Source organism: Anser cygnoides, chromosome 3 (genome assembly GCF_040182565.1).
Source record: "Anser cygnoides isolate HZ-2024a breed goose chromosome 3, Taihu_goose_T2T_genome, whole genome shotgun sequence".
Taxonomy (NCBI): domain Eukaryota; kingdom Metazoa; phylum Chordata; class Aves; order Anseriformes; family Anatidae; genus Anser; species Anser cygnoides.
Genome location: NC_089875.1, coordinates 5,856,964 through 5,884,482, shown reverse-complemented (window position 1 = coordinate 5,884,482; position 27,519 = coordinate 5,856,964). Strand labels below are relative to the sequence as shown.

At 42.4% G+C, this 27,519-nt stretch overlaps 1 protein-coding gene across 13 annotated transcripts in view; it reads left to right on the top strand.

Annotated features, from left to right (window-relative positions):
* The window catches only part of PLCB1 (phospholipase C beta 1), a 432,352-nt gene that overhangs the window by 147,526 nt on the left and 257,307 nt on the right, over nucleotides 1–27,519 (top strand). For all 13 annotated transcript variants that reach the window (XM_048060933.2, XM_048060934.2, XM_048060932.2 and 10 more), the window contains one exon: nucleotides 2,976–3,044. In XM_048060933.2, coding sequence (XP_047916890.1) covers nucleotides 2,976–3,044 — 69 coding nt within the window. The remainder of the gene's footprint in view (nucleotides 1–2,975; nucleotides 3,045–27,519) is intronic.

Genomic DNA, 27,519 nt, shown 5'->3' with positions numbered 1-27,519 from the left:
GATATCTGATGGTGGCTTCCTCAAAAATTAAATGCTCTTGTCAAATAGAAATATAAATAAATATACGGGTAGGATTGTAAAACCTGCTCAGAGAGGTAACCCAGCAGAGAGGAAACAGAACAGCGAGGCCAGAAGATGGATGTTCTTCCAAACGTGTGCTATTGCATTTGACAGGGTCTGTCTATGTGTGTGCAAAGGGAGATCTAGTTACACTTTTCACTTTTGTAAGTGAGCAAATGATTAATTCTGTTGTTTTTTTTTTTAAGAGCTAAAATGCCGGATCAGTCCAACCAAAAAAAAGCATCTGCAGTTCATTCTGCATGGTTCACCATCTTTAAGATCCATTTTTTTGACATCTTTCATTTATCTTAGTGCTTACTGCTAAAAATTGTGGTGTTTGTCAGTCCTTTCAGTCTGCAAAATTTTAGTTTCATGCCACACCACGCATGTGCCCATAGCTTCTGTAGAGCACTTCGTCATGGGCTGGAGACTGCTTTGGGGCACAAGTATTATTTGTTGCGATAAATACCACACCTGGCCTTTCACCCCAAAGGCCGTGCTGCTGTCTGTGGCAGCCAGGCGATGCGTGTTTGCTCTTGTGGAGCTCATGGGCCGTAACTCTGAAGTGCTGTCACCTCCGTGCTCTATCCCACGGCATGTTTACTGTGTGGTCTCTGGGCTTGCATCGTGTCTCTTGGTTTCCCTTTGCTTTATGCTCACAGAATAGTCTGGCTCTTGTCCTTGTTTTTTTTTTTTTTTTTTTTTTCTTTACACTTCCTTGCCTGTTGTGCCTGTCCTCTGCTCCCCTCCTCCCCGTAATTATGTTGGGTGGGACTCAGTTTCCTGCTTCAGTTCTTGCTCTGGGTGAGACAAACCCGAGTGCAGTCCTGTCCCATGCCATGATTTTCCATTCTGCCAATATCCGAATGGCCTTCTATATCCACCTATCTACAGATTATAGACATTCCTCATGCAGTTGTTTCCCTGAACAGTGAGGATTACCCAGAACTTTGTGCATTCGGGCCTTTTCTGCACTCGGAGGATTGAGTTTTGCCCTAATCTCCTTGTGTCCGTTGTGCTACTGTCAGGTGGAAGACTGATTGATTGAGAAGAGTTTAGATCTGAAAGTAAGAGCAGCTTCTGGATGTAAAAGCTGGGTTCACAAAGCATCAGATGCTCCTGAGCTGCATCAGGGAGAGCTGTAGAGATGCTTTTCTGATGCCAAGTCAGCCGTGAATGCGAGGGGCTGCAGAGCGTTCGGAGGAGTACTTGTATATGCATGCCTTGTGTATTGGTGTATTTTGAGTGATTTCTTAAGGAGGTTTATAGAATATTCCCCTTTATAGCCCTACCTATACTTCTTCCTAACCCCTGAAAGTTTTCACCTCCTTTTCCTGTTTCTGGGAAGTATGATAAAAAAATAAAGATCACAAAAGTCCAAGTTTCCCCTAAACAGGTTAGATAAAGAGGGGAAAAAATGGTCATGCAAATTCAGCTGGTACTATACAGGAGAGAATTGGGATTGATATGAGGGCTGGAGGGGGATGTTGTGAATGTACAGTCATGTGTGGTAAGCTCACGTCTTATTAGACAGCAAACGTCTGCAAGAGCTCTGCAGCAGCAGGTCCCATAAAATGAAAAATAAATAAGGCTGCAAAGTAATCCATGGCAAAATAATATGTCCATGAGAAAATCTTTTTTTCTTCCACTGGAATTAAACAATGAAGTGTCTTTATGCTGCACAGAAGATACCACATTCTCTGCACAGTATTTGCAGGAACTGCTAGAAGGCTGAAATGCACTGAACTGGTGTAGCTGTAATTGCAGTGTGGTCACATTCCTGCTGATGTACTTTTAAACTATATTTAGTATGTAATCGAGCCATGCTAGCATGGGCTATTAGTCCAAATACTAGTGTAAATGAGGCAGACAGTGTTAAGATGTGCTTGAAGATTGTCAAGTAATGCCAGATAGATCAGATGATCTTGCTTTGTCTTGCAAAACGGTTTGCATCGCTTGGGGGCAAAGCTGGGTACCATTACGTGGTTTTGTAGTGTGCGTGCCGGCAAGGGAATTGCACCCCTCTGGTCTGCAGCCCCCTTCCTCCTCCCGGACTGGCCATGCCTGCAAAGGTTGAGGCACTGAAGCAAAAACCAACACGGCAACATCAGGAAATGAATGCCCCGTCGCAGGATGAGACTGGGGAGGTGATGTTGGTAGGAGATTACAGAGTGCCGTGCCTTTGCAGAGGGTTGGATGCTTCCCCCCAGTCCCGGGGGAGTACCATGCTGCTGGCACCACTGAGAGCACCCAAGAGAGGGGAGGTTGCTCATGGGATGCATGGGTAGGGGAGGACAGGAGCTTGCCCAACAGAGCTGTCATCATGTGCCGGTTTTGTTCCAAGTGCAGCATGTGTTGTATAACCTAAAGTTGGGGAGTAACGTATGAACGGTGAAATGCTTGTCAAAAGCACAGGGTTTTTAGTAAGTACTGGAAGGTTCCTGTGACATGTTGACATTGTGTTTGTAACACTTTGGGAGTTTTATGTGGACTTTTCAAAACCCTCTGACCATGATAAAGTAGGTTTTCTATTGCAGAGACAGGATTTTCTGTTTAGTAACATCTTTTTCTCACTGTAGCTAGCATCAAAAAGCTTACATTGTATTAAAAAGAAGAAAATAAAAAAAAAAAAGCACAGCAGCTGGTATTTACTGATCCAGGAAATAAGCTTGACTAATGTGGCTTCAGTATATTCTGTATATCATGAGACATGCACGTTTTAAAGGAAACTAAGTTGTGTTTCTGTATTGCTTTTAGACTAGATTAAGCGCGATACAGCATGCCTCAAAACTGCCCTCAATTTGGACAGAAGTCATTGCAAACGGGTGAACCCCTGTCAGATCCGAGATGTGTGTAGCACACCAGCAAAACTTTTTGACTGATGTCTTAATTACCTTTGTAATTTTTTCTTCTAGGAGACGGAGCTGCTAGATATCAGTCTCGTCAAAGATGCCAGATGTGGAAAACATGCCAGAGCCCCCAAGGTAGGCGGTTTTGCTGTATGCTTACCTGTTGCATTGACTACCTAGGAAAATAGAATGGGAATTACATGCAAGAATTTGTTTCAAAGAATGTTTCCTTCGATAATAAGAAACATTTTGTCTTTGCTTCATTTATCACAGTTTCTGATAAGAAGTGTTGTGATAGTTGAGCTGTTGTCATTGATTCTGTATTTAAAAACTGATGATGGAAGCTCTGCTGACAGTGAATGAACAAAAATCCTGGTTTATCTGGAGCTACATTTAAATTTGCTCAAGTTCCTGGCTTCCCTGATGGCCAGGAGCTGATGGCTGTTGAGCTCCATGTTGCATTTCAGCCTGCTTATTTTCCTTTTTCAGTGCCTCTTGAGGCCAGAAGGATTTTTTTTTTTTAATATTTATTTTTAAACGGTTGTAGAGAGGTCAGGATATCAGCTCCCCTAGGTCCTCTCTGATATATTGCATACTCCTTTGCTGTCTGTAAAGACAGGAGGTTGTAGATATATGTACTCCGTGGTGGTTTTGTTTGGACAGCAACCACACATCAGAGAGGAAAAAAAAACAACCAAACAAACCAACAATGGAGTGCACACCTCTGGAAGCAAGAGTGTGCTGTGGGGTATCCCAGGAACGATAGGAGAAAAAGAAATCCCTTACAGGGTCCTGAAAGTAAGGCCTTGCTGCTGCTTAGCTGCTGCTGAGCCTGTGAGATTGAAGCAGCCTGGAGAAATGCGTCTCCTGCCATCATCCCAGGGGACAATGGCCAGTTCTGGAGGCTGCAGCCTCACCGAGCCTCCTGCTGGGCTCCCTGCTCCCAGCCATGGGCAAGGGCACTGCCCTGGGGTCTGCTCAGCGCCTAGGGCTGGAAAAGGTGGTTTCTCTGTGCCAGAATGTAACTGTAGTTATCTCTGAACAGACTATTCAAATTTGGTTTTCAGAGCTTTCATGTAATGTTGGCAGCGTTTTAAAGGCTGAGTTATAATTGAAATGCAGCAGAAGTACTTTATGACATCCACATTAATACCAAATGAGTTCACCATGATTAATGGTTCTATGATGAATAGCAATAAAGTATTAACAATGGCTAGAACATTATTTTAAAATGCTACCCGCTTTACAGAGGACATTCATGTTCTTCTAACAAAATGTTTTTAGCTAAAATTTATGCATAGCTATTGCCTTGGTGACTTTTATTTATTAGGTTACATAAAGGCTGTTTTTGTTACCACATGTTATGGATTTGACAGCAGTGGCATTAAATGAAGGGTATGAGAAAATCCTGACTTTTAGGGTGGTGAAATGCACCACCTGTGTGAATAGGTTTGCTTTTTGTCATGGGTTTGTGTGTGGGCAGAATGGGAACAGCACCTGGGTTGGCTGTTGATAGGATTTTGCAAGTGGTGTGAAGCAAAATGCTCATTTTGGGGCCAGTCGTGTCTGTTGTGCCTTGATCTGTGCAGTGGGGCTCAGCGAAGGAGTGCTGCCTGCAGGTGAGTGAGTGTTACAGGAGCCCTGATTGTCCACAGAAAACACAAAACTCGTATAGCAGCAGGAAGGCTTGGCTCTAAGCCAAGCAGTAGCAGCTTGTGATTGTGTGGAGGTTTCTAGTAAAAACCCTGGTATATGGGCTTAAGTGAGTAGCACCACATCCGTGTGACACTCGCCAAAGTTCCCAGGTTTTCTTTTCCACAGCTGTACTTTCAGATTGAGCCACCCTGGTACTCAGGTGAGCGTAAATAGCGAACGCTGTTTTGGGATGGTTCCTGCGTGGGAAAGCAAGCTGCCTTCATGTAGCACACAGAGAGGTTGTTCACAGCCTGCTCGATGTATGGCAAACGTGCGATGCACGTGATGGTTGTGCTGTGATGATGAATCTGAGCTGTGTCCAGAGGGGTGGCTCTGTTGTGATGTACAGGTACCCGCTGAGCATCTTGCCCTATAGGTAATATGGCCTCCAGTGTAAGCTGCAGACCAGGAACGGAGTTAAGCTGCCTCAGAAACAAATGCTTCCCCCTGCTGTGGTATCACTTCACATGTTCCTTAGCTATCCCAGAAGGTCATCTCTTGTGGTCTGGTGGGATCATCACTGACTTGGGAATTTGCTTCCTGTATTTGTCTTGCCAGATGGAAAGGACAGCGTGCTGTAGTGTGTTGGCACAGCTTTCACTGTAAAACAAGAGATTTAGGTGATTTATCTCCTAATTCCCCTGCCAATCCCCCATCCCTGTAGTATTAAACAATTTTTATACTGTTAGGGGACTTATACCAGTTTGTGCAAATCTTTTTAATCTATTTTGAGAATTGTAAGAGGGAGTGGATTTCATCTGTGGGTTGTCACTAAAAACTTGAGAAGTTAATGGGAATCTTTCAACCTCATTTAGTGTATTTCTGATGTAGAAATAGAACCTTTTGATAAAAATGTGTCATTTTCAATAATCCTTGGCTTTTCTATTCAACATTAAATAAAAATGCAATTCATTTTTATTTTTATAGTAAACTAAATTTCAGCATGATTAAGGACACCCACAGCAAGCTACCCAAACCTGTTAGGTGTGCTGCTACAGGAGACCACCAGCAAGTAGTGATTTTGGAGGACTGTAAGCAGCCCTTGTTACCAAAAAAAACCCCAAACTTTCCTCCCCTCCACCATCTGGAATACACACTTCTTTCTTATAAGCTACCATATTAAGCAGCAGGAACATTTCTTTGGTTGGCTTAATTAATCTGCCACGCTCTTGGTCTTTTTGATGGCTGGAAACAGAGTCTGTTCCCATGCTGCATTCAGCATACCTTTTGTACAACTATTGGCATTCGTAATTTCTGAAAAACAGAAATACAAAGGGTTTTTCAGTTAGCTTCTCCTTCAGCCTTGTTGGTTGGCATTTGCTTTTCACAATATTTTTCCATAAATCAAGATGCACGTATTTTGTGATTGTTCTTGTGTTTTTGTTGTTGCATCTTCTAGGCACTATCGTAAGGAAAAAAAAAATCATTCTGGAGGAGTTTTCATCAATGAAGGATAAACAGCCAAATGCCTTATTCTTATTTAGAAACCATTGTACTCTTTCTCTTTTATCCTATTTTTATCCTATTTCATGTTGTCCCTAAATAGTAATAGTTACCCAGGGGGGCTGGCTGAAACCAATTAGAGTAAGCCAGCACTAGATGACAGTCCTGGAGCCGAGGCCATAACGTTAGGAGCTGACAGTAACGATCGTCTGGGCTGTCACGCCGCAGTGTGCTGTAGCACGTTCATGGCTGTCCCACCTCAGCTCCTCTGGCTGTACTGCGGATTTGTGCTCATCTTTTTAGAATACTCAAAGCATGTTTGCATCCGGACAGTGTCCTCTCCTTACAAAAACCAACCAACAACAAAAAAGCACGCAAGGCTGGGAAGCTGAGACAAATTCGGGAGACTTAAGCAAGCCCCCATCCTACCTCAGATGCCCAGCCAAAGGAATTGGTAGATGTAGAGGGTTAGGTAGACCCCGTGGGTCTTGGGGAGGGGGTCAGAATGGCTTTACAGCAAAGTAAGTAGGGCATGAAGAGTAAAGGTTGTATGTGGAAATAAGCCTGTTTGTCTTTCCTAGGAACATAGGCTTCTAATAACGTAGAAGGGAGATCTTCTGTAGGTACCTAAGCATGTAACAGGTGGGGGATAAGATTGTTCTCCATCCCCAAATCAATGAATTGTGTATTCAAATGACCCCATGTTACTGAGAAGTTTCAGCATTGCCTTCTTTTTCCACGTTTTGTCAAGTGTGAGTCCTTCTGCCTTCGGTTGCTATTTTTAGAAATGATAACAGAGTTTTCCGTCTCGGTGCAATATACATGCAAGGACTTATTCTTTGGAAAAAGGGCAAATCTCCAGCAGTACAGAGCACTGCTGCGGATCTCTAAATGAGAAGATAAATGGAAGTAATGTTCTGAAGAGAGCAAGAAAAGACTCACTAATTGTGTATGTTACAAAAAGTGCCTGAATTCAAAATACAATGAAATTTGTAAAGAAGTGAGGGAATTGTAAGATGATTATCAGGACTTTGCCTTTTTAGTAAGCATTAGAATCATTTAGGAAGGGAACAAGAGAAATTTTGAGAACAGGAGATTATTATGCAGTTCATTTCTCCCTTCGAAAGACGTGCCGGCGCATAGCCGCAGCACAGCCGGCTGGAAGCGCCGCGTGCCTTTTTTCACCGTGTTCAGGCAGCCAGAGCTTGCAGCCGGCCTCAGCAGGGTTACAGCGCCAGGGTGCTCGGGGCTCACATCGTTTATATTTACAAATGCTGAAGGCGTGTGGAAGCCATTAGTTGCAATGAAGCAGTTATTTATTTCCTCTTTTTCACACATTACCTGGTAGCCCTCTCTCCAGCTTTGTTTTGGTGTGCAGGCTAATGAAGACCAGCACTTCCCCATGTAAAGTCCAGTGAAGTGGTCTACAAAACAAAATAACACATTGGGCGCTGCAGAGAAATGTGTTTTTGTACAAAAAGACATATAAATAGCCCTGAGCATCCACACACCTTCTGAGAGGTGTGGAGGGGGGCCGCTCAGGAGAATGTCCCTGGTCTTAAAATGGAGACGTAGCAAAAGCCATCCTGCAGCATTAAGTACTGGGAAAGGTTAGGTGGTGTAACAGTGCTGCTGCAGTGTGCTCACAGGACTAAGAAATTCACACTTCTTACCATCTTGTATTTACTTTAGCCAATAACAGTTTCTATGGAAACTAAAATCTTAATGCAACTGTATAAGTGTTTTTAGCAGCAAGAAGAAATATCGGGATAAGTTGGCAAGAATACGGAAATAACCCCATGGCAAATGTTCACATTTAAAACTTTTGATGCATTTCATCAGTATGTTTTCCCTCAAAGATATCATAAATCATTCAGCAGGAGATGAATTTCTTTAAATGACATATGCTATGGAACCTGCAGGAGAGGAAGTTGTGAATGATGGGATCACTTCTATGCCAAAATGTTTACAGTGTGTCGTCCCCAGTTTCAGAAACACTTCCGACTCCCCTGCCCCAAACGTTCTCACTTAATGGAGAATGCTCTGCAGAGGAAAACAATTGAGCTTTCTTAATATCAGAAATGTACCGAGGCCTCAACTGCTACGGTATTGTCACCAGCCTCTGCGCTCGGTGGATTTTCCTGAAATCCTCAGCTAGAGTGCGATGACTTCAGGATTATCTCAGCTTTCATTTAAAAATACACTGCAGAGAGTTGGCTCTTCGTAACCCATTTGCAGAGAAAAAAGAAAATCCCTCAAGTAGATGGGTTCAAACTACAAGGAAAACCAACATAAAAATGTCTAAATAACGATGCAACAGAAAATCTGATGATTCTCAGGGAAATCAGGTCTTTATTTGAATTCTTAGAGCTATCAGCACTGCTGCCTTCCTGTGTCTCCCTCTGTGGTCATTACACTGAGTTAGAAGCAGGAGGATCTTACTGGCATCTGGGTAGAATTTGTGCAGGTAACTGGAAAGTAAGCTGCTGCCTGTTATGTTGCTAATGGTCTCGTAGACGTTTCTCATCTTTTAAGCTTACTGCCTGAATATGCAAACCTGAGTGGAGGACTCTCAAACTCACTCAAAGCACGCGTATGCAAATAAATAAATTACAGATGCAAATAAAGTAAATCACAGATAACACAAGATTGATTTACATCGGAATAAAGCTCTAACTCGTAATTTGTGAGTCCGATGACAAGAGCCTGTCAAAATAAACCTCAGTCAGTTGATTTCTTTATGGTATCTAACTTACATTTTTGCTGGCAGCCTGTTGTCTTACGGTCAGGTTTTTTGGTCTTCTCTTACCAGCAGAACAAAAGATGCTTCTGTCTTTTTGGTCACATCTGAAAGCTGCGTAGTTATTAATTTCTTTATGATCAAGTCTGAGCTGGGGCAATTCTGTCATGTTTAATAACCTTCCTGATTAGACTGCATATGGGAAATGACAGATAGTTGTGGGTTGCTTTCTGTTTTTTTTTTTTCCATTTTCATTTTTGTCCACTCAGTGAATTCCCTGGAGAAGTCTGCTGCTGCCTGTGTGGATTGCAGGACAGCACGGGCGAGCAGCAGGCCTGGCCTTGGCAGCACACACTTTCTGTCGCTTTCTGTCGCTGTCTCAAATGCTGGTATTGCTGTTATTTTTATCCGCTGATAAATGCGTGTCACTTTTCCTTCAATAACCTTGGTATTAAATTAGAAACTCTAATGTAAATTATGCCTAAGCAATGTTCTATTTCTGCCAAAAATAAATAAAACTGGAATATGCACGCAGCTCACCTGCTTCCCACTCACCTTAGGTGTAGCAATGACATCTCAGACATCCTGTCCCCCCCAGTTTTTCTACCTCTACGTCACTGTTTTTTTCATAACGAAGAGTAAATTGTACGAAAGTTTGCTCTAGGTTGAGTTTTATTAAGGAAAGTTAAGATGGATTTTTGTGGGGACTATTTGCACAGCGTTCACGTGGTCACAGCTGTAAGACGGAAATGGAAGCAGCAGCAGTGTTGCAGAGCGTGGGAGCTGCAAGTGCGTGTGGGAGTCTTAGCTGGCTCCCTTCTCTGCCCCTTCCTGCAGCTCTGCATCCGTGCTCCAACAGACCCTGCGGGCTTCTGCTGGCAGCTGGCATCTTTCCTCCTTCCACATCTCCCCCACCAGTGCAGGCTTCCTTTTCAGGAAGCGTCTCACCGCTGCCCATGGCCAGGTCCTGCTGCTTATTCAGGAAAAGAAAGCAAATTTCCCTATTACAGAGATATTCCCAAAATTTGTTTTTTGAAAGTTAACCTCTTTGGGGAAGGCCAGCCATATCTCCAAAAATGAGGCTGTCAGTTCCGCTCTTCAGGGAGCATGGACAGGAGGTCCTCACTTCTCCATCACCTGGAAAAATGTCACCGTTTGAACCATCCTCATGCTATGCTGGAAGCAAAGCCAAGCTTCCTGAAAGCACACACGAAGACTGAGGCACTCAGTTAGCAGCACAGTAGCTGCTTTCTTTACGCTTCATCGGGTTGCAAGGCATGTCTTAAGCAGCCACCGTGCTCAGTGGAGTGGATGGGCACCAGCAGGCTGCACCTGCACTCTGAAGCCTGCGGAGATTCCTCCTCTGCCTGCGGGCGCCGCTCACTTGGCTGCTCATGACTGAGGCTGAGGCCACCTCTGAGATGATCCGTGTCCTGTTGTGCTGCTGGGATGATCCAGGTTGGAGAGGGTGCTTTTATTTACAACCCTCTGGCCCTTAGGGACCGGGACCTTTCCGGAAGCTTGTCACTGGCTGTAAAACTTAGTGCTCCCTGGTAGTTCATCGCGTTCACCATTTCCTAACATTCAGGTGTAACAGAAAGCACAGGATTTTGTCCAAGACTTTCACTATGAATCATTGCTAAAAAGGTGTCTTTTGTTTTTTTCCTGCTCGCTGACTGTTTCAGTTAGCTTTCTCTGCTGCTTGGATTTATGTTTTCTTTTGTTATATGTATAAAGCATTTATTAATTTTATACTTCCATGCCAAAGTACATAGCATAAAGCACATTATGAGAAATTCTGTAGTTTAAGAAGCACAAAGATATTTCATAAATGTGATTTTAAAACTTAACATTTAAATTTTAAAAGCTAGAATAGGACACTGCTCAATTAAATACATGATATTTGAGCTGCTGAGAACACCAGTAAGTGTGAGTAAGCCTGAGCTTTAAATGCTGCTGCTGAAGATGCTTTTGAATAAACCTGCATGCTGAGTGCATCTATTTTTTTCTTCTTTAGTACGACTTTTTATGTGACTGTGAAGAGAGATTGACAAAGACAGCTTTGTGTGCTCTCAGGCACACGTAATACTCCAAAACTATTTTAAATCCACACATAAACCACTCTTATGAGCTTTGAGACTGTAGCAGTGGGAGATTGGAGTAGCACACCGGAGGGCATGAACTCATCGCTTAACTGAGCATGTGCCTCATGCAGATGCAAGGCTCAGTGCTAAGGTAATATTTTCTGTCTCCTGGCTTCAGTAACATAGTAGATCGTGATCACCTCTGTGCTGGTTTGGCTGGAAGGTTTACATTTATCTTCTTGCTTTCCCCTGCCATGGGAAGGGGCTTGCAGGAGCGGAGGTGGCTGCAGCCTGGCTGCCACTGTGGCATCGAGCAGGGGATGTCCAGCCACGGCTGTCGCACACCCACCCCCTGCAAGTCATGATAAAGCTCAGTCGAGTCCCATGAAAGGTATTTTTGCAGTGGCTGGCACAATTTAAATATCATTAGGATGATGTACGGTTACTTTGGAGGTGCTTTTAGCAATGCTAAGATGTTAATATTGCCTCGCAATGTTGCCTGTTATCTGTTTGTTATCTCGCAGTCCTGTGGGTTCATACCCACACATGACCTTTTGACTTGCACTAAGATTATGAAGTCTTGGGAAACAGAACAAAGTCCTGTTTCATGAGTTAGTGTTCCTAAGTGCAGTATTAGTACAGAAAATAATAAATAAAATCTTGCTTTCTATAAGGACAAAAAATGCTTCATTCAACTTCTGTCATGAACGCTCATATGGGAAAGGATTCCAGAATTTTTCACTGGAAAATGTAAGTGTACTAAATAACTGAGTCATACCACTCTTTTCTTCTGAGCGATATCTACATCTAGAAATATTTCATAAATATTAAAGCATCTATTTTAGCAGACGTGGAGCTCTGCAGACAGTGAGAGATTTGGTGGCAGTGCAATACCCTCAAGTTTCAGAGGTGGAATCAACAGACTCAAATGAAAAATGTCAAAGCAGAAACATTTTTCTGCAGCTGTTTAGAGCAAATGATGAAAATTTCCCCATTTTATTGGAAACCAGCTTGGTGAATTTCCATGGCATCTGTACCTCGTTATTAGCCGGGAGCTGAGTGGCCGTGTGATGAGCACTGCGAAGCCCTTCTCCCTGCTGGCTGGGGCTGCTGTGTGCTGAGGTGGGTGTCAAACCCTGCCTGTGAATCTTCTAGGTGAAGGGCAGGAGCTGAGCAGTGTCCCCGAGTTTGAGCAAGTGTAAAGAGTCTTTGGTCAGAGCTTGTAACTCAAGAGTTGAGTTTTGAGGAGATTCAGGAGTCATCAGAGAAGTTTTCTTTGCTACTGAAGTTATTGAAGCTTGCTTCAACTCCATTAGAACACTTTGCTCTTTCAAAGTTTGTTATCTTCCATGTTACATTAGCTCTTTCCTGGTCTCACAGCCAAGCACATCTGGCTGAAAAATCACACATTTGCCTAACGTGTTAATTGCCATGGGTTTGTGATCTGGTGTACTTGTCTTGGGAAAGTAATGGAAGGAAACTTGGCTCTGAGCTAAAACCTTGATCGCAAACTAACTACAGCCCCTGCCATAAATAATCCTGGTTTCATCACCATGGCATTTTAGTCTGTTGGTTTGTGTCCCAAGGCACAAACCTGTGCCAGTTGGACACCCTGGCAGGTGCACAGCTGCTGCTTGCGGGACACAGCTGTCCCGAGAGATGCTACTGCAGGGGTACGATTAGTTTGTAGAGCCAAAGTGGGATGTAGTTACAGGTAAGATAACTTGGAAAGTAGCATGGAAATTGCTAAGAGCCCATGTGAACTAGAAAATAGGAGACTGGCTATTTCCAGTGGAATGATGTCAACGTACTCCTGTTAAATACATGTCACTGGTTTCCAGACAGTCAAGTAGGAATGAAACTGTTTTCTTCTGCTCTAGTCTGGTGTGGATATGTGAGAAGATGGAGGCAAGTGCATCTGTATATCTGATCATTTGTTTTAATGCAGTGGTATTTTTCTTCAAAAAACAAAACACACAAAAAAACCCTCAAGCCACACACCATTTCTTTTTAAACTTTAAATAGGTATATGCTACCTACTAAGGCATATGCATACTCCAATATTAATTAAATAAACCCTGGTCATATTTTTGTTGTGATAGCACAATACCTTATAGCTGTGTTGGCCACAGTTTGCCTGTCTCTGGCTTTCTCTGCTCAGTCACCTCACAGCCTAATCCTGGCTAAACAAACAAAATTATCAGCTGGTGCCGCCAGGGAGCTGAGGCACTGTTCCACTCCTGGGGTGTTAATGAGCCATCCGCAGGGAGCTTCCTGCGAAGTGGATGGCACGGTGACACTCACTGATATGCAGACATGTGCACACAGGAGCAAAAGGGTTATGTATGTAGTGCTAAAGGGGCACTTGCTGAGGCCAAAGGTTTGCTTTACTCATTTTTTTAACCATTGGTAATGCAGTGGAAATAAAGTGCAGTGTAGTCGTGGCACAAATGACCATGTGACCATGCGTTAAGATTGAGATGCACCTCTCTGTCTTAGGGTTTTTCTGGCTAGCAAGTGCACTGTGGATACATCCTTCCCCAGGAGAAGCATTTCTATCGGTACAAGGCAGAATGGGCAGTAGTGCAGTAGCCCCTCCTTGATGTGGCTGATCTGCACTAGTGATGACTATGTACAGAACCAACGGTTGTCTTCTACATGCGGGTCTTCTTTTATCTGGTAATTAGCCTTGTAGTGTCCAGTGTCCTTCATATACTGTCCTGTGTGCTTGGATGGTGTCTGTAAATGAGAAAAATCAGGGCTTGGTTCCTCTTGAGAAAGTTAATCTGCTGAGAAATCCTGTGAGTGAACATGCATGGTGTTTCTGTTGAACAGAAATCATCCTTTGGTTGTGTAAGAAAATAGGTGAATTGCACGTTTCCAGAAGTTAGCCATTCTTTCTGGGGTACGTACAAAAACTTCATTGCCACGAACTGTTCAAGGACGTGTAGATTCAGTTTTTGATCAGCCTCAAATTTCAGGGATCTTACCAAAATATGGAAAATGTACTGGAGAGCCTGAGGATTGCAGTGTGTCCTAGAAAGAAGGAGCACAAAGGGCAGGTTCAACGCTGAACTTAACTAAAGTTCAGCTTTATTTTTAGGAAGTCTTGATTGAATTGCAGAACAAAGCAGAGAAAACCTTTGCGTGTAATTGTAAATGGCAGTAATCAATTAAAATGAAGTTTCGCTCTTTTAAAGCCTGATTCCACGTGGTTTACATTTGGGAGCTTCTGAGTTACTTTGTTTAACTTGGGGAATTTGGGTAAAAAAAAAATCAATTACCTTACTTTGGAGAAGAAATACCCTTGGCTGTAGTACTTTGCAGTGTTCAGTTTTTGTGTTGCCTTTTTGGAATTAGCATGAACTTGCAAATTTGTGATTTAGGAATGGGCCGCGCTAGCAGCTGATATTTCCCCATCCTGTTGTGCACCATCTCTACATCAGGGCTCAGCTCCCACCAAAGGGGGAAACCATTTTCTAGACAGCAGATTTCTCATGATGGTTCATCCCCATAACGTATTTTTTCCTATTTATTTCTGAGAGGAACCCTAAAACAAGTATCCGTGTACCTTAAAAACACATCGTAATCCAGTTATTTGATTTATGCCATACCTACAGCAGTCGGTGCTGGGGCTGCGGAGCGGCTGTGCTGGACCACTGGAAAGGGTTTTAGTTCCCCCCCGTGGGCCAGCTGGGAGGGCTTTGGGTCTGAATTTCTTCTTTACCTGCAGGAACATTACCTCTAGTCCTGGTCCTAGGATAGCATTCAAAGTTATAGTTTATCACAACTGGGAAATTATTGGATTACAAAATCATACATACATACATATATGTATATAGGTCAGAGGAAATGAGACCTCTCTGCTGTGTCCAAATATCAAATACAGAAAAAGCGTTACCAGCTCAGGGATTTAATAAGAAGTTTTGTGACAGAAGGATTTCAGGGGTGCTGTACTGACTGCAGGTCTGGTTTGCAGTGCATCTAATGCCTTTTTTTATTTTTTTCTGTTTTGAAACATGTCCTATGTTGATAGTGCCATAACTGAAATTACGCAGATGTTGTTGTTGTTGCTCTGATTTAACCTCCTTCCTCCAAGATTAATGAAATATAGGAAAAAAATCTATATGAGGAATTTGTATGCAGTAGCTGGGATGTTTTTTGTAAAGAGCTTCACAATTATGTTCGCTAATGATGCGGCAGAAGCAGAACTGTAGTGCCAGGTAGGGTCATAATACAGAAGGAAAAGGCCATCACACTGGTCTCAGAAATAATGGTAGTAGTTTGCATGTTGTTAAAAAGTTTAAAGAAAACCAAACCAAATTTGGGGAAGGTAAAACAGAATACTTGGATGGTTACCTGCAGGTTGTAACACAGACAGGAAACTCGTCTGTGTCAGGAGAGCTGATAGAGCGATGATAAAATACAAAGTGCCCGATCCTGCAGAGCGACAGGCGATTGCAGAGCAGCTTCGGGACAGCGCTCCTCAGCACCATGCCCCTTGGCTGCATTAAAAACCGGGCTTTCGTCTTCAGATGAGCAGCAGCACTCCTGGGGTGGGGCTGAGCAGTGCCAGCCGTGGGCAAGATGCCAGCCCCTCAGGGCAGCAGGAGCTTTGGGACAGCTCTGGCTTTTGGGAAGACTCAGGCTTCCTTCATTTCATTGCAGATCAAAACTGAGACACAGCTGATTTCTGTGGTATGGTTTTAAATAAATCATTTGCCAAATGCCCGTTTTGTGCTTTATGAGGAGGAAAGCTGATTTCTGCTAGCCTCATTAGTCCAGTTTGGTTGTACTTTGCCCCGATAAGCAAAAAGATTTCTTTCTGGGCATCTTCTCAAAGCTACCCCAGGGATCTACCAGGGCTTCTGTGCCCAGCACTAAGCCCTGAGCTGCACCCCGGCAGTCTTTCCTCCGGTATTTCTTTCTGTTTACATGCACCTGAGACAACACTGGGGTTTTGTAGAGGAGACGGTCATCTTTTTCTAAAAAAAAAATATTTATATCTATTTGTTTTTAATATCAGTAAGCCTTTCTTCATGGACACAGACTGTTGGTACTTGCTAAATGTGGAAGCTGTCAGTAAGGGAGCAGAGGAGCTTGTTTGGGGGTGAGGGTCCGTGTTTTACAGGCCAGCAAAGGAACATCATTTTCACAACTGCAGAGGTTTGGTTTTGCTTGGTTTTAACTGAAAGAATGGGAGAGGTTTTATTTTGGAGTTCCTTTCCTATTGTCCTTCTGAGTGGCCTGCTGGGCATTGGGGTGCTCTGGGAGTTGAGGCTGCTGATAGCATAGAAATTCACACCTGCCTTGTGCTGGGCCCACAGTCAGATTTTGCTCTCGTGGTCTGTGCACTGATTCTGCTTTTCATCAGTACAAACTGAACACCTTCACTGCGGAGGTGGCAACGTTAGCATTATCCTGGTACGTTAAGTTTTAAAAAATAAATTTTTCCCTTCTCCTGGGTTCTGATGTTCTCAAGCCCTTGCAGGTGATGGCTGTTTGTTTTGTTAAAGCTGGGGATGTGTCCATGGTTGAGAATCATCGGAATGGACACACTGAGCGTTGCATCGTGTTTCCCACCGTACTCAAAGTGGAGCCACTTGTGCATATTTTGAAAGAGCTATTACTGCTGAACCTTGTTGTAGGAAACACCGAATGTGATTTAGCTCCTTTTTAAGACACCAATATGTTTGTGCCAGTATTTCAGCAGGGGGTACTAATTTTTTTCACTGAATTTTCCACATCTTGCTAGAGTTGGGAGAGTTGCAAACAGTGAGAGAAGTGGGATTATTTTACTATTACTTATATAATAAAAAAGGAAACTTTGAAAGCTGTGGTCAGTTCTGGTCATATTTTTGATGCTTGGTTTTTCCTTTTGGTTTATATTTAAAGTATTTTGTTCTCTAATCATAATTGCTTGATATTGCTAATTTAGTTTTTTTTACATGACACTTGCAGGTTATATAATTAAAAGAAACCCTTTACCCTTTTTTTAGGTATCAGATACTAGCTTGATTAAGAGCATTTAAACACCCATGCCTTGGAATGGGACGTACTCTGCTTTTTGCTTTAATTGAAAACTTCTTTGTGCTAATTACGAATGCCAAGGTAAAATTCATCAGGCTGTAAACAAATGCTACCCAATCTCTTAGCTTTCTGCCATGTGGCGAAACCCAATTCCTGCCAGGCAGTTTTATGCTCTTTGCAATGATGTTGTTCTTGGAAATAAGGAAAACGGGTGTCCAGTGAAGGCTCTCGCAGCTGGGGGCACTGCCAAGGAGAGGGAAGGGGCAGTGGTGCTTGTGCTATGGGCTATGCCACTCTAGTGTAGGAGCCTCGAGCTGCTCTCCAGAGGCCTCTGCCTCTCTGTGTTGACTCTAGGAAGTCCTGTATCTGCAAACTGTTTGAATATTCAGAATAATTGTTCAATTGTTCTGTTTAGCTGTCTTTGCTCCTGCACTCAGAAAGAAAACTGAAGTTGTGCAACTCCACAAAACCAGGGAAGACAAACCTGAGCACCTTTCTAACACTGCTATACTGGTTCACTCAGCCTTATTTAAGATTCCCTGTACGTACATTACCCCCTGTGAGCTCATTTTTTGATGAGAGCCAGCAAGCACAGATACGAAATTGTCTGAGCTGGGATTAAGCGGCTGAACTACGCGCATCCCGCTTAGAGGAAATGCCTTGCTATCCTGCCTGCTCCTAGAGCCTGATTCATCACAGCGCTCAGCGTGCTTAGGAAGTCTTGCTGGAAGAAAACCTGTAATGGCCAAGTATTTGTTTTGCACGTACAGGAAAGGTGTGATACCAGAACTGGAGAACTGGGAGACAAAGCGTCGTTTGAGGAGATTTCTATTTAAGTAGTCCGGAATTAAGATGAGTGATGAGGATGTAAAAGCATTGTCAGAAGCTTTCCCCTGAGCAGTAACTCTGCCTGTTAGTCATGCAGTTTATATCCTGACAATAAATTCAAAACTATTTGGAGGATTATTTAAAGTATAAGAAAAGTTGCCTTTTCTTTCACTTTTGGAGCTGATATCAGATGTGATACACAACTGTTTGATATTAAGTTAATTCAGTTGTAGTTAAATACGAGAGAAACCCTTAGCATTTTAACTTTGCACAGCAAGGGAAAAGATGACGAGAGCATGCTTTTATTTGTGTCAAAATAGTGGACCCTGGTGTAGATGCAGATGGATATTGCTCTTTCTTCCCTTGGGTGCACGTGGTGGACCCTGGTGTAGATGCAGATGGATATTGCTCTTTCTTCCCTTGGGGCACGTGGTGGAGTGCTTCTGGGGGTCCCAAAATGAACAGCATGACCAAGCAGTGCAGCCTGGCCAGGTGAGCATCGTGCTGTTGTTCTCGCTGCTGACAATATGGGGGCTGACGATAGGAAAGCTGAGAAGTGAGTGTTTTCCTGTGCCTTTGCGTGTAGGATTGTGCTGGGGAATTGCAACACCTGAGGGCAGGGATCACAGTGTACGTGTGAATATGGACTTGGTGGTTTCTGTGAAAGAAAAGCAAAAGATGCATGGCCAAAGCGCTCCTCTTAAGTCAATGTGCCCAGTTTGGGACAGAGGGAGCAGAAGAGCAGATTTCAGGCTCACTTTCACCAGAATGACAGTTGTTTATACAACCCGGTAGGTTTACAGTAGGGTGCTTGTCATGTGCTTTAAAGCTGGAGCTCATTTGTATCAGCTGCTACAAACCAGAGTTCTTGTGTAAAGTCAAATTCTATTTATAGGACTGTTATCAATATTTACCACATTTTCCAGTTTCCTTGATGGCAGAGCAAGCTCACCCCAAAGTAAATAAATAAACTAACTGTTTTCCTTGCTGGGGCTGTAAGCATTGGCAAAAGCTGTGAGGCTTCCTTTTTGTTTTCATTTCTTTGCTCTCACATCAGTGTACAATTGCAGTTTGGCAGGGGGATTGATTTTGTTTGGTTTTAGGAAGTAGAGGGCTTAGAAATATCTCCAGGAAATGAACAGGCAATCAACAGGCAAATCACCAAAGGAAAGTAAAAAAATCTGTTTTTCAATGGTATTTATTCTTGAGGTACGTGGTAGTGCTCCTTAAAATTCCTGTCACCCAGAGTGAGTTGATTGGCTTACTTTTAATTTTACACCAAATAATAGGGTTTTAGCTTGAAAAGCCACCGTGAGTGGTCTCTGCATGTCCCCAGTGACTCTTTTCCAAGTTGCCCTTGCTGCTGATCAGCTGAGGGATATCACCCAAAGAAATGGCATGTCGCAAACAATGGGCTGATTTGTCACTTTGTACATACCTAAGATAAAATAATATGCAAACTACAAACAAAAGTAATATTTGAAACTGTGCCTGGGAAAGAAATATGATGGCATATTGTGTTTGCAAAGCTTTCCATTGCTGAAATAAGATGAATGATGTGGGCAGTGGCTGACGCTGGGTTTAAATGCTCTTGAAAACACCAGGGAGGGAGGGCAGAGTGCTGGCTAGGCGCTCACGGCCCAGTGACACTCGTTAATCGTTCAACTATTTTTGTTTGTTTTCAGTGTAACTTGATGCATCTGTTCTGATTTCTTTGTATATATGCATTGTGAGCATAATTAAAAGCTCCAGAGACTGTTTGTGCTTTAACAAATGTAGAATAAATTTTATTTCTTCAGCCTGAGATTGAAGTGAATGAAGTTAACAAAAAAATTCTGATGAGCATTTTTAGCAAACAACATCACAAGGGAGATTTGGAGGAAAAAAATACGCATTTCAGAAGAGAGAGCTATTTAAACTCATTAATTTAAATGTATTGCAAATATTTCTGCTCATTTGCTTATGTGAAATAGTTGGTATCAATGAAAGTCATCTAGTTTTTGCTGGACTAGAAATTGTGCTTCATTAAAATAAGTAAGTAGTTTCAATTTTTTATATTTTTGTGTTCTTTGTGGTTTTATATATATTAAATCCAAGAGTCCTATTACAATGCATGAACAGTATTGTCTAAAACATCCTCCTTTAGAAATGAGGTAAATATTTATTTTTTAATGTACCTGTCTTCTCTTACTCATGATTTTTTTCTCCTGAAGAGAAGGGATGGGTAGTGATTGCCTGCCCAGCCTGGTAGAAATGTAGCATCAGCGTGCGACTGCAGCTTTCTTGGAGAGGCAGCTGAAGACTGGTGACAGGACTCTAGATTTTAATGGGTAGCAGCCAGGAGAGGTGAAACGTGTGAAAATAGCAATAATAGTGCCCAAAGCAAAACTTGACATGTCAGGGAGCCACAAAGAAAAGCTCCGTGCCTTGGCCTGGGAAGGTGCAGTCTACCTTTCCTTGAAAATAGAAAGACGGGTCGTGGTCAGCATGAACCTTTGCGTAAACGTTGCTTTTCCTCTCTTGAAATGCTCTACAGCCCCTGAAAGCATGAGCTGCCACGGAGACCCCAGGAAGAAGTCAGAGGTCTAAAAACACAGCCCAGACCTTGCAACTTGGCATCAGCTTCGTCCTTGGAATAAGAACCTGAGCCCACTCGCTTTGGCCACGTACTTTCAGCCCTGCGCCATGACTCGCATGTAGCATCAGAAGCATTTGTACACCAAGGATATGATACCTTCATTAGGGACCTCGCAGGGCTGAAAAACAGGTGTATTTTCCCCCCTAGGGTGACTTTTGGTTCGATTTGTCTCCCCGTTTCATTTTGTTTCTAAGCCACGTGAGTGTGTGTTGGCACTGAGCAGTCACAAGGAGCTGGGGATGGGAAGCGGGAGAGGCTGGAGGCAGCTGTGGAGGCAGAGCCTCCCTCTGCAGTTTTAGCAATGTTGCTTAGTTTTTAGTGGGAAACAGCTAAGCTGAGAAAAAGCCCGCTAACCAGCAATTAGTAGAACTGATACAGCTTTATTACATCTACCTACTTGTTTCTCTACCGTCTCTACAACTTATTTATGTACTGATAGCTAGAATCAAAGCAGGTGCCATGCTGAAGTGGTGTCAAGTGCCACGTGCGGAACCTTCAGGTATGGATTTCATAGAATCCTAAAATCATTCAGGGTGGAAAAGCCCTCTAAGATCATCTGGTCCAACCTTTAGCCTAGTACTGACACTTCTATCCGTGCCATTCTGTTTACCTCCACCCAACCCACCAAAGTATTTAAACCTGGTGTAGTTGCATTTTTAGTGAATCTCTCTGCATTTCTTTTTTAAAAGTTTGTTCATCGTTAGGCTTGCTTCTTGAGAACTTCATGCGACATCGCTCTAACCCAGTAGCTCGATTCAGTGATACTCAACCAGCACAGCTGCTTAGGGTCCTGCATTAACCGGTAATTAGCTTCCACACAGTTTATGGTTTGTTTGCAATTCCATTCATTTAACTATAATGTGTTTCTTGAAAGAAGAAACTGTTTGACAGTGCACTTGGTGCCTGAGAGCTAAGCCCCAGGCTCTGTGATCCCGGGGAGCTGCCCCTGCTTCATTCCCGCAGAGCCGTGTGCTGCTGTTGATGCCCCCGTGCAGCGTGTCCTGTGTGCTCGCAGCACCGCCTGGGAGGGCGATACAGATGGACAGATCACACCGCCTCCTGCGTCTCCAATCCTTTTCTGCAAATTATCGCACTCTCACTTCAAATGTTTTCATGTTTTTCTTGGTTTATTTAAAGGCTGAGCTGTTTGTACTTCTGTAGCTGCATGGCTATTTATTGACATTGTTTCAGTGATGAAAGAGATGACTTACAGAAAGTGAAAGATCAAGATACGTTATCTGAGGTACTGTAAACGTAGCCTTTTTGCTGTGCTTCATAAACTGCAGGCTAGCAGGAATGGCATAGAGAGTGTTTGCAAATATTTGTGTTTTGTATAAAAGCCAAGGAGCAGAATAGGTATTATTTTGGGATCAGTGCCTAATGCGTGCTTACAGGAGTCACTAAATCAGACAGTGCCTTCAATATTTTTATTTTTATTTTTTTGCAGTGGAGTAGGGATAGCATGGATATTGTAAAATTGGGGAGAAGCTTTGAGCTTCTGCTGCAAACAGCATTAACAACAGCATGCGTATTTGTTTTTACTGAGGGATTTCTCCTCAGTTACACTCCACTGATGACTTTCCAAGTCCTTTCAAAGTTCAATTTCAATTTTATGAATCTTGTCATTCTGTTTTTAAACAAAAATACTCCAATTTACTCTTTTCTCCCACAATTGTAAATTACAGGGGAGAATACTTGTGGTTATAAGTATCTCTTTCAAGTCGGGATAGTAGACTGTTCTCAACTGATGACCTGCAGTAAGGCTGAACCTCAGTTATCAGTGAGGAATTTCTGTAATGTCTCATCTGTTTCCCTAAATCTGGGAGGTAAATCCTGACGACCCCATCACATTTGGTACACATGCTATTTTAATTCCCTAACCTGGAATAATTCAATCTAATTGTGCCTCTCTGACTCATCAGCTAGTTTTTCTTGGAGTAAGAGAGATTGTTGGGAACTGTCAGAGTCCAGGAAATAGGGATCGAGAAAGCCAAAAGTTTCTCAAGCCATGTAGAAGTCAGGGCTGGAACTCTGAATGATCTTTCTTGCTCTGCACGGTCTGGAAACTGATGCCAGATATACAACTGCTGCGACCGAGCTGCTGCTGTTGCTGTGTATCACTCCTCAGCTTTCCTTTTGTAATTACTAAACATCAGATGAAGACATCTCGGAAAGAGGACCTGCAGAAAGGCAGCTTCCTAAGACACCACCTGACAGAGAAGCGCTGGAGTTAACATTATTCTAGTTCTGTCATCTGGCTAGGAGGATTTACAGCAGCTGAAGATAAGCAAATGATGCAGTGGTTCATGTTATAGCACTAATGAAGTGAGCTTTATGCAAAGTTTGTGTCACTTATCGAGAATGTGGTGTCCTGATAATTTTTTTTTTCCCTAATTGCACTGTGTTTGTTACTTAGTTCCTTACTAGGAACTGGTGTTTACATTGGGATGCTGGGTTTTCCTGCTTAAAAAAAAAAAAAAGGTCTAAAAGGAGGCAGAGCTCAAATGTATTTCCTGGAAAGGAAGCTGAGAGAGAGGAACAGACTGGAGATCAATTGTTAAGAGAAAACTCTTGAAATCGTCAGCCTGTAAAGGGACTACATGCAGCACCGCTGCATTCCTTCTTTTCTCCGCTTGCAGCTCATTTGATCCTCTGCCTTGAGCCTGCCTTCCTTTGAAGAGGTCTCCGCACACAAAGTGCAAGTTTCTTCTTCAAGCAGCTCTACTCAAGCAGTGCTACGGATGCTGTCTGTCCTGGTCAGTCAAGACTTTACTTATGGAAGATTGCAGTGTCTTTGCAATAAGTTGTTTGGGTTGAGCAGTGATGTTTAAAACAAGATGATGAGGCTGTACTTGGAAGCAAATTAGAAAGAGATCTTTTAAAAACTCTTGAGTGGAACAGAGGCTAAATACACCCTGCCCCAGGTGTAGTGTTACGGGCAAGCTGTTCAGTGGAGGTCTTTCTGTGAATGCTTCTCTCCTTTCCAGTGTCTGTGGAGGCATTTCCGTTTTGTATCACCGGGTAATCTCTGACCGAGTATGCTGTTAATTAAACAGGGGCTCTCAACTCCTGAAAGGATGTGCAAGCAAGTGCTAATTGTGCAGGAAGTAACAGCAGTGGAGTAGGCTGTGTGGAGGGCATGTCATGAGCTTTTATTCCTTGGCAAGAATAGAAATTGCCTAGTGCAGAAATTTGAAAACCTGATTATGTTGTCAGGAGGTGGGTGCGGTTTGAAGGACTGCATATGAAGATTTGATTTACAGAGAAGGAGAAGAGAAGGATGAAACAGTTTCTTCTGGAAATGATACCAGCCCTGTGCTGCTGGTGAGCAGTTACAGAACACAGGAGATGCAGCTGCTGATGCCTCTCTCACATTCACTGCGTTGAATCACAAGCAGCATTGTTTCTCTCAGTGAGGTTGACATTTGTGTATTTTAAAAGCCAAAGGCAAACAAAACATCATCGGTTTCAGCAGAGCTCCGATTTCATCCTTCGTTTTTCTTGTTCCCCAGTCTGTTGACTTTGTAGTGTGTTTCTGGAACTTTGGAGTTTAATTGCTTAATCCAGAAATCCAGTTCTTAAAGCACTAACACATTGAAGAAGAGCTTCATTTTATTATTTTACTTAAAAGTACTTTTTTTTCTTGCTGAATTTTTATTTTAATGGTTGGTGGTTTAATGAAAAGATCTTTCCTAAGATTTATAAGCAGAGTTTATAATGAAAGATTGGATAAGCAGCTGAGCTGCAAACTTTGGGTAATACTAGTGCTTACAAATCAGCTATGTTTTGTTTCTGAGCCACTATGCCAGCTAGAAGAATTCAGCTCATCAAATATATTTCTCAGAAATCAGAGCATGACTAATACTTTGCAGGAAAGATTTGTGGAAACAGAAATGGCCAGAGGAGCTCAGGTCTACAACAAAATATTTAAAAGAATAAAATCTGAGGCTATTCATACATCAAATAATCTTTTCCCCTAAGGAACAGTATTATGGCTTCAGTGTAGAAAGAGGAACACAGCCTTTGTGAAAAACATCAGTGACCAAAATATTCTGTGTATTGGAGACATCTACAGGGAATGTATTTTTTTGAATTGAATTATCTTACTCATGCGAGCTGCTTTGTTCCAGATAAACAAAAACAGACAGGCTATAAGCAGATTATTAAAATATTGTACAATTAAAGAAAACTCTTGGAAATATACACAATTATTTCAATTTTAAATGTTCTCAGGTTAACCTTAAGACTGCTAGCATGACTGTATGTAAACAAGGCATTGTAAACATGAGTTGCACAAAATATAGAACCTAGCAGTGATTTATGCTAGATTTAACTCAGCAGCAGGATGAAGTTTCCATCTAAACTAAATTTAGAAGTTGAAGTCATACTGCACCTAGACAGGAGCACTCAGCATCATGCAAAATCAGTCACCAGCAGCAGAGTTTCTGTGAGGACTCTTTCTATCACAGCGACGTTAGCTGTATTTCATGTATTATAAGGGAGCAAGACATAAGGAGAGGAAATAAGTAATGGTTCCATAAGTTAACTGGTGTCAGACTTTGCATTTGGCACTCTGATTTCTTTTGAAGTGGAGACAACAGATAATAACACAGAAATAGATTGCCACTGCCACATCAGAATAATTATTTAACAGTTCTACCAAAGAAGTTAAACAGAGGATCCTGTAAGCTCCATCAGCAATGAAGAGCCTTCATTAGGCTATGAGAAGCATTTTCACTTTCAGGTTAGATTTTCCACTGGAAAATTGGACTGCCTAATTTTACATCAGTGATGGCAAGTGAATCCTCATGGGCTGATCAGACTGGGCAAAATCAGAATTCATGGAGAAATCAAGGAAAAGCTTGTATTTTAGGAAGTAGCTTTGTAATATTTGAGGTAGTATTTAGGCAGAACCAGAATGTAGTTGCTTGGTTTTGGTTTTAATGGACACAAAAAATACAGGCTTTGCTTTTGTTATAATTTGACTGAATGTGTCAGCTTACGCTGTCACTTCCTTCAAAAGAATTGGTTTAATCGATGTTTGCCATGCTCTCAGGACTTTGTTTTATCTACAATATTGCTTTTTGCCGTGTCGTTACTCAGACCTGCTGGGAATTTGAGGATGTATGACTCTGCGGTGAGCCTCCACAAATAGCTGCACTTCATATAAACGGGGAAGTGTACGTGCTCCGCTTTCATACAACATTTCTCTGAAAAGGAGTTAATACGTCCCTCTGGGCACGGTAAAGGAGCTGTGGAGTTATGTTTGCCAAGAGCTTTGGGCTCGCAAAAATCCCCCTGTGGGTCTTGGTAGCTATCAGCCCCATAACTCACCTGGAAGCACGGCTCTCAGAGGCTGTACGGAGGGTTCAGCTGCTCCAAGATGGATGCAGTTGTAGAGCTTTTGCTAGAAAATCTTAGGTAGCAAATGCCCAATTACAGACCCAGCTGTAGAAGTGAAACAGTTCTTTTACTGGCAGAAGTTTATTTCTTTCAATGGAATGGCTCTATTGACAAAATAACTTACTGCTTGCATGAAGCGAAGTCTGCACTGAGCTCTTTGCTGTTACGTGCCAGCCAGGCTCAAAGAGAGGCAGAGACCTGAGTTTCGTGTATGGGAGAGCCACCTGCAACTGCAGAGTGACAGCAATTGAGAATTAGGGTCTCAGATATACCAAATATGATCTTGTGATTTATTGTTGCTGTCAGTTAAATGAGGAGAAAGATTCTGCAATCCACACTAATGGAGTTGAGATACTGAAATTGAATTTACGAGTGAAAAATGCCCTGGCCTTAGTTAAATTTAGTGGCTCATCCACTCAGTGGTAATTGTACACTTGCAATTCCTTCATCTGGACTGGATTTAAAATATGTACTTTAGTGATCAGATTAAATGAAATTTTAACGATCAGCTGGGGTTAGGCAAAATACTAATTAAACCCAGGGAAGTCTATTAATATAATTAGCCTCAGGGCAAGACAAATCAAGAACTGGAAACAAATTATTTGTAACGTCCTGTCATTTCCTAAGTAAAATGTTTGAGTCTGCAGAGAAGAGACAAAAGATGGAAGTCTTTGTTGAGAAATGAGAAGGGCTGGCTGTATTTCGTATTTCCTACCTGCTGGAGCATCTCTAACTCATTGATGACTTCTGGTACCTGCATGAGGTCCCCTTCTCTGCTGCCAGTGACATGGGAAAGGCCACCCGAAGAACTTGATCCTATCTTAAACTGCACAATGAGGAACCGACATGACTTGTTTCGAAGAGGTGCTTTCTTAACCAGTCTAGTTAAGTAACAAGTAAGTCTGGAAGTTGAATGGTCTCTGAAAAAGAACAACAAAAAATCCTCAAAAAACATATATTTTTGTGTTTAACCCTTCTCCTTTCAAGTTACATGCTCAAAAATCCATTCTGTGGAGCATGGAAAGGGAGGTTTATGCACCTGCTGGCCACTGTTTTCAATGGCAGTTGGATTTTCTTTCCTCGTAGAAGTCTTCAAAATCAGATTTCTAGAAAGTGCTTTCAGCTTTCCGAGTTAGGCACATTAGCTGTGTCACACCAAGTATGTAAAAGGTGGCAGTGACTCAGGCGCCATTCATTTCTGACAATTTTGGCCAAGATCCATAGCTTGTCATCACAAGTGCTCAGTTTATTCAGGACCATGGTGCAGGAAACTTGTTAAGATACAGCCATCTTCTGATGGCCTCTTGAAACATCCCTTGACCTAGAATTCACGGAACAGAAAATATCACATTTAGGTGCCGGGGTCTTGCTATATTGAGTGTTGTAGCACTGGCAAGGGAAGCATAGTCTTCCTTTTTGTTTTCTTACTGAGCAGTAGCCATGCTGAAATGCTCCAGAAATCCCATGGAGATGGTTCCACCAAACATAAAAAAGATAGAAAATGCAGCAATAAGTTTGTTTGTTGCATAATGAAATATATATTTTACTTCCGTAGTTGACAAATTTAAGGTCATCTATCTTGTGAGTTGGCAGGCATTTTTTTCAGTAGGATCAGTCAATAACACCATAAAAGTGTTCATGTACCATCTTTAAACCTCTCTGATCCCCCAGATGTCTAACAACAGTCCTCTGAAAATCCTTTTGTGCCCGTGGGTAGTTTCATTCTTTACTTCGCTGTAATTCATAACA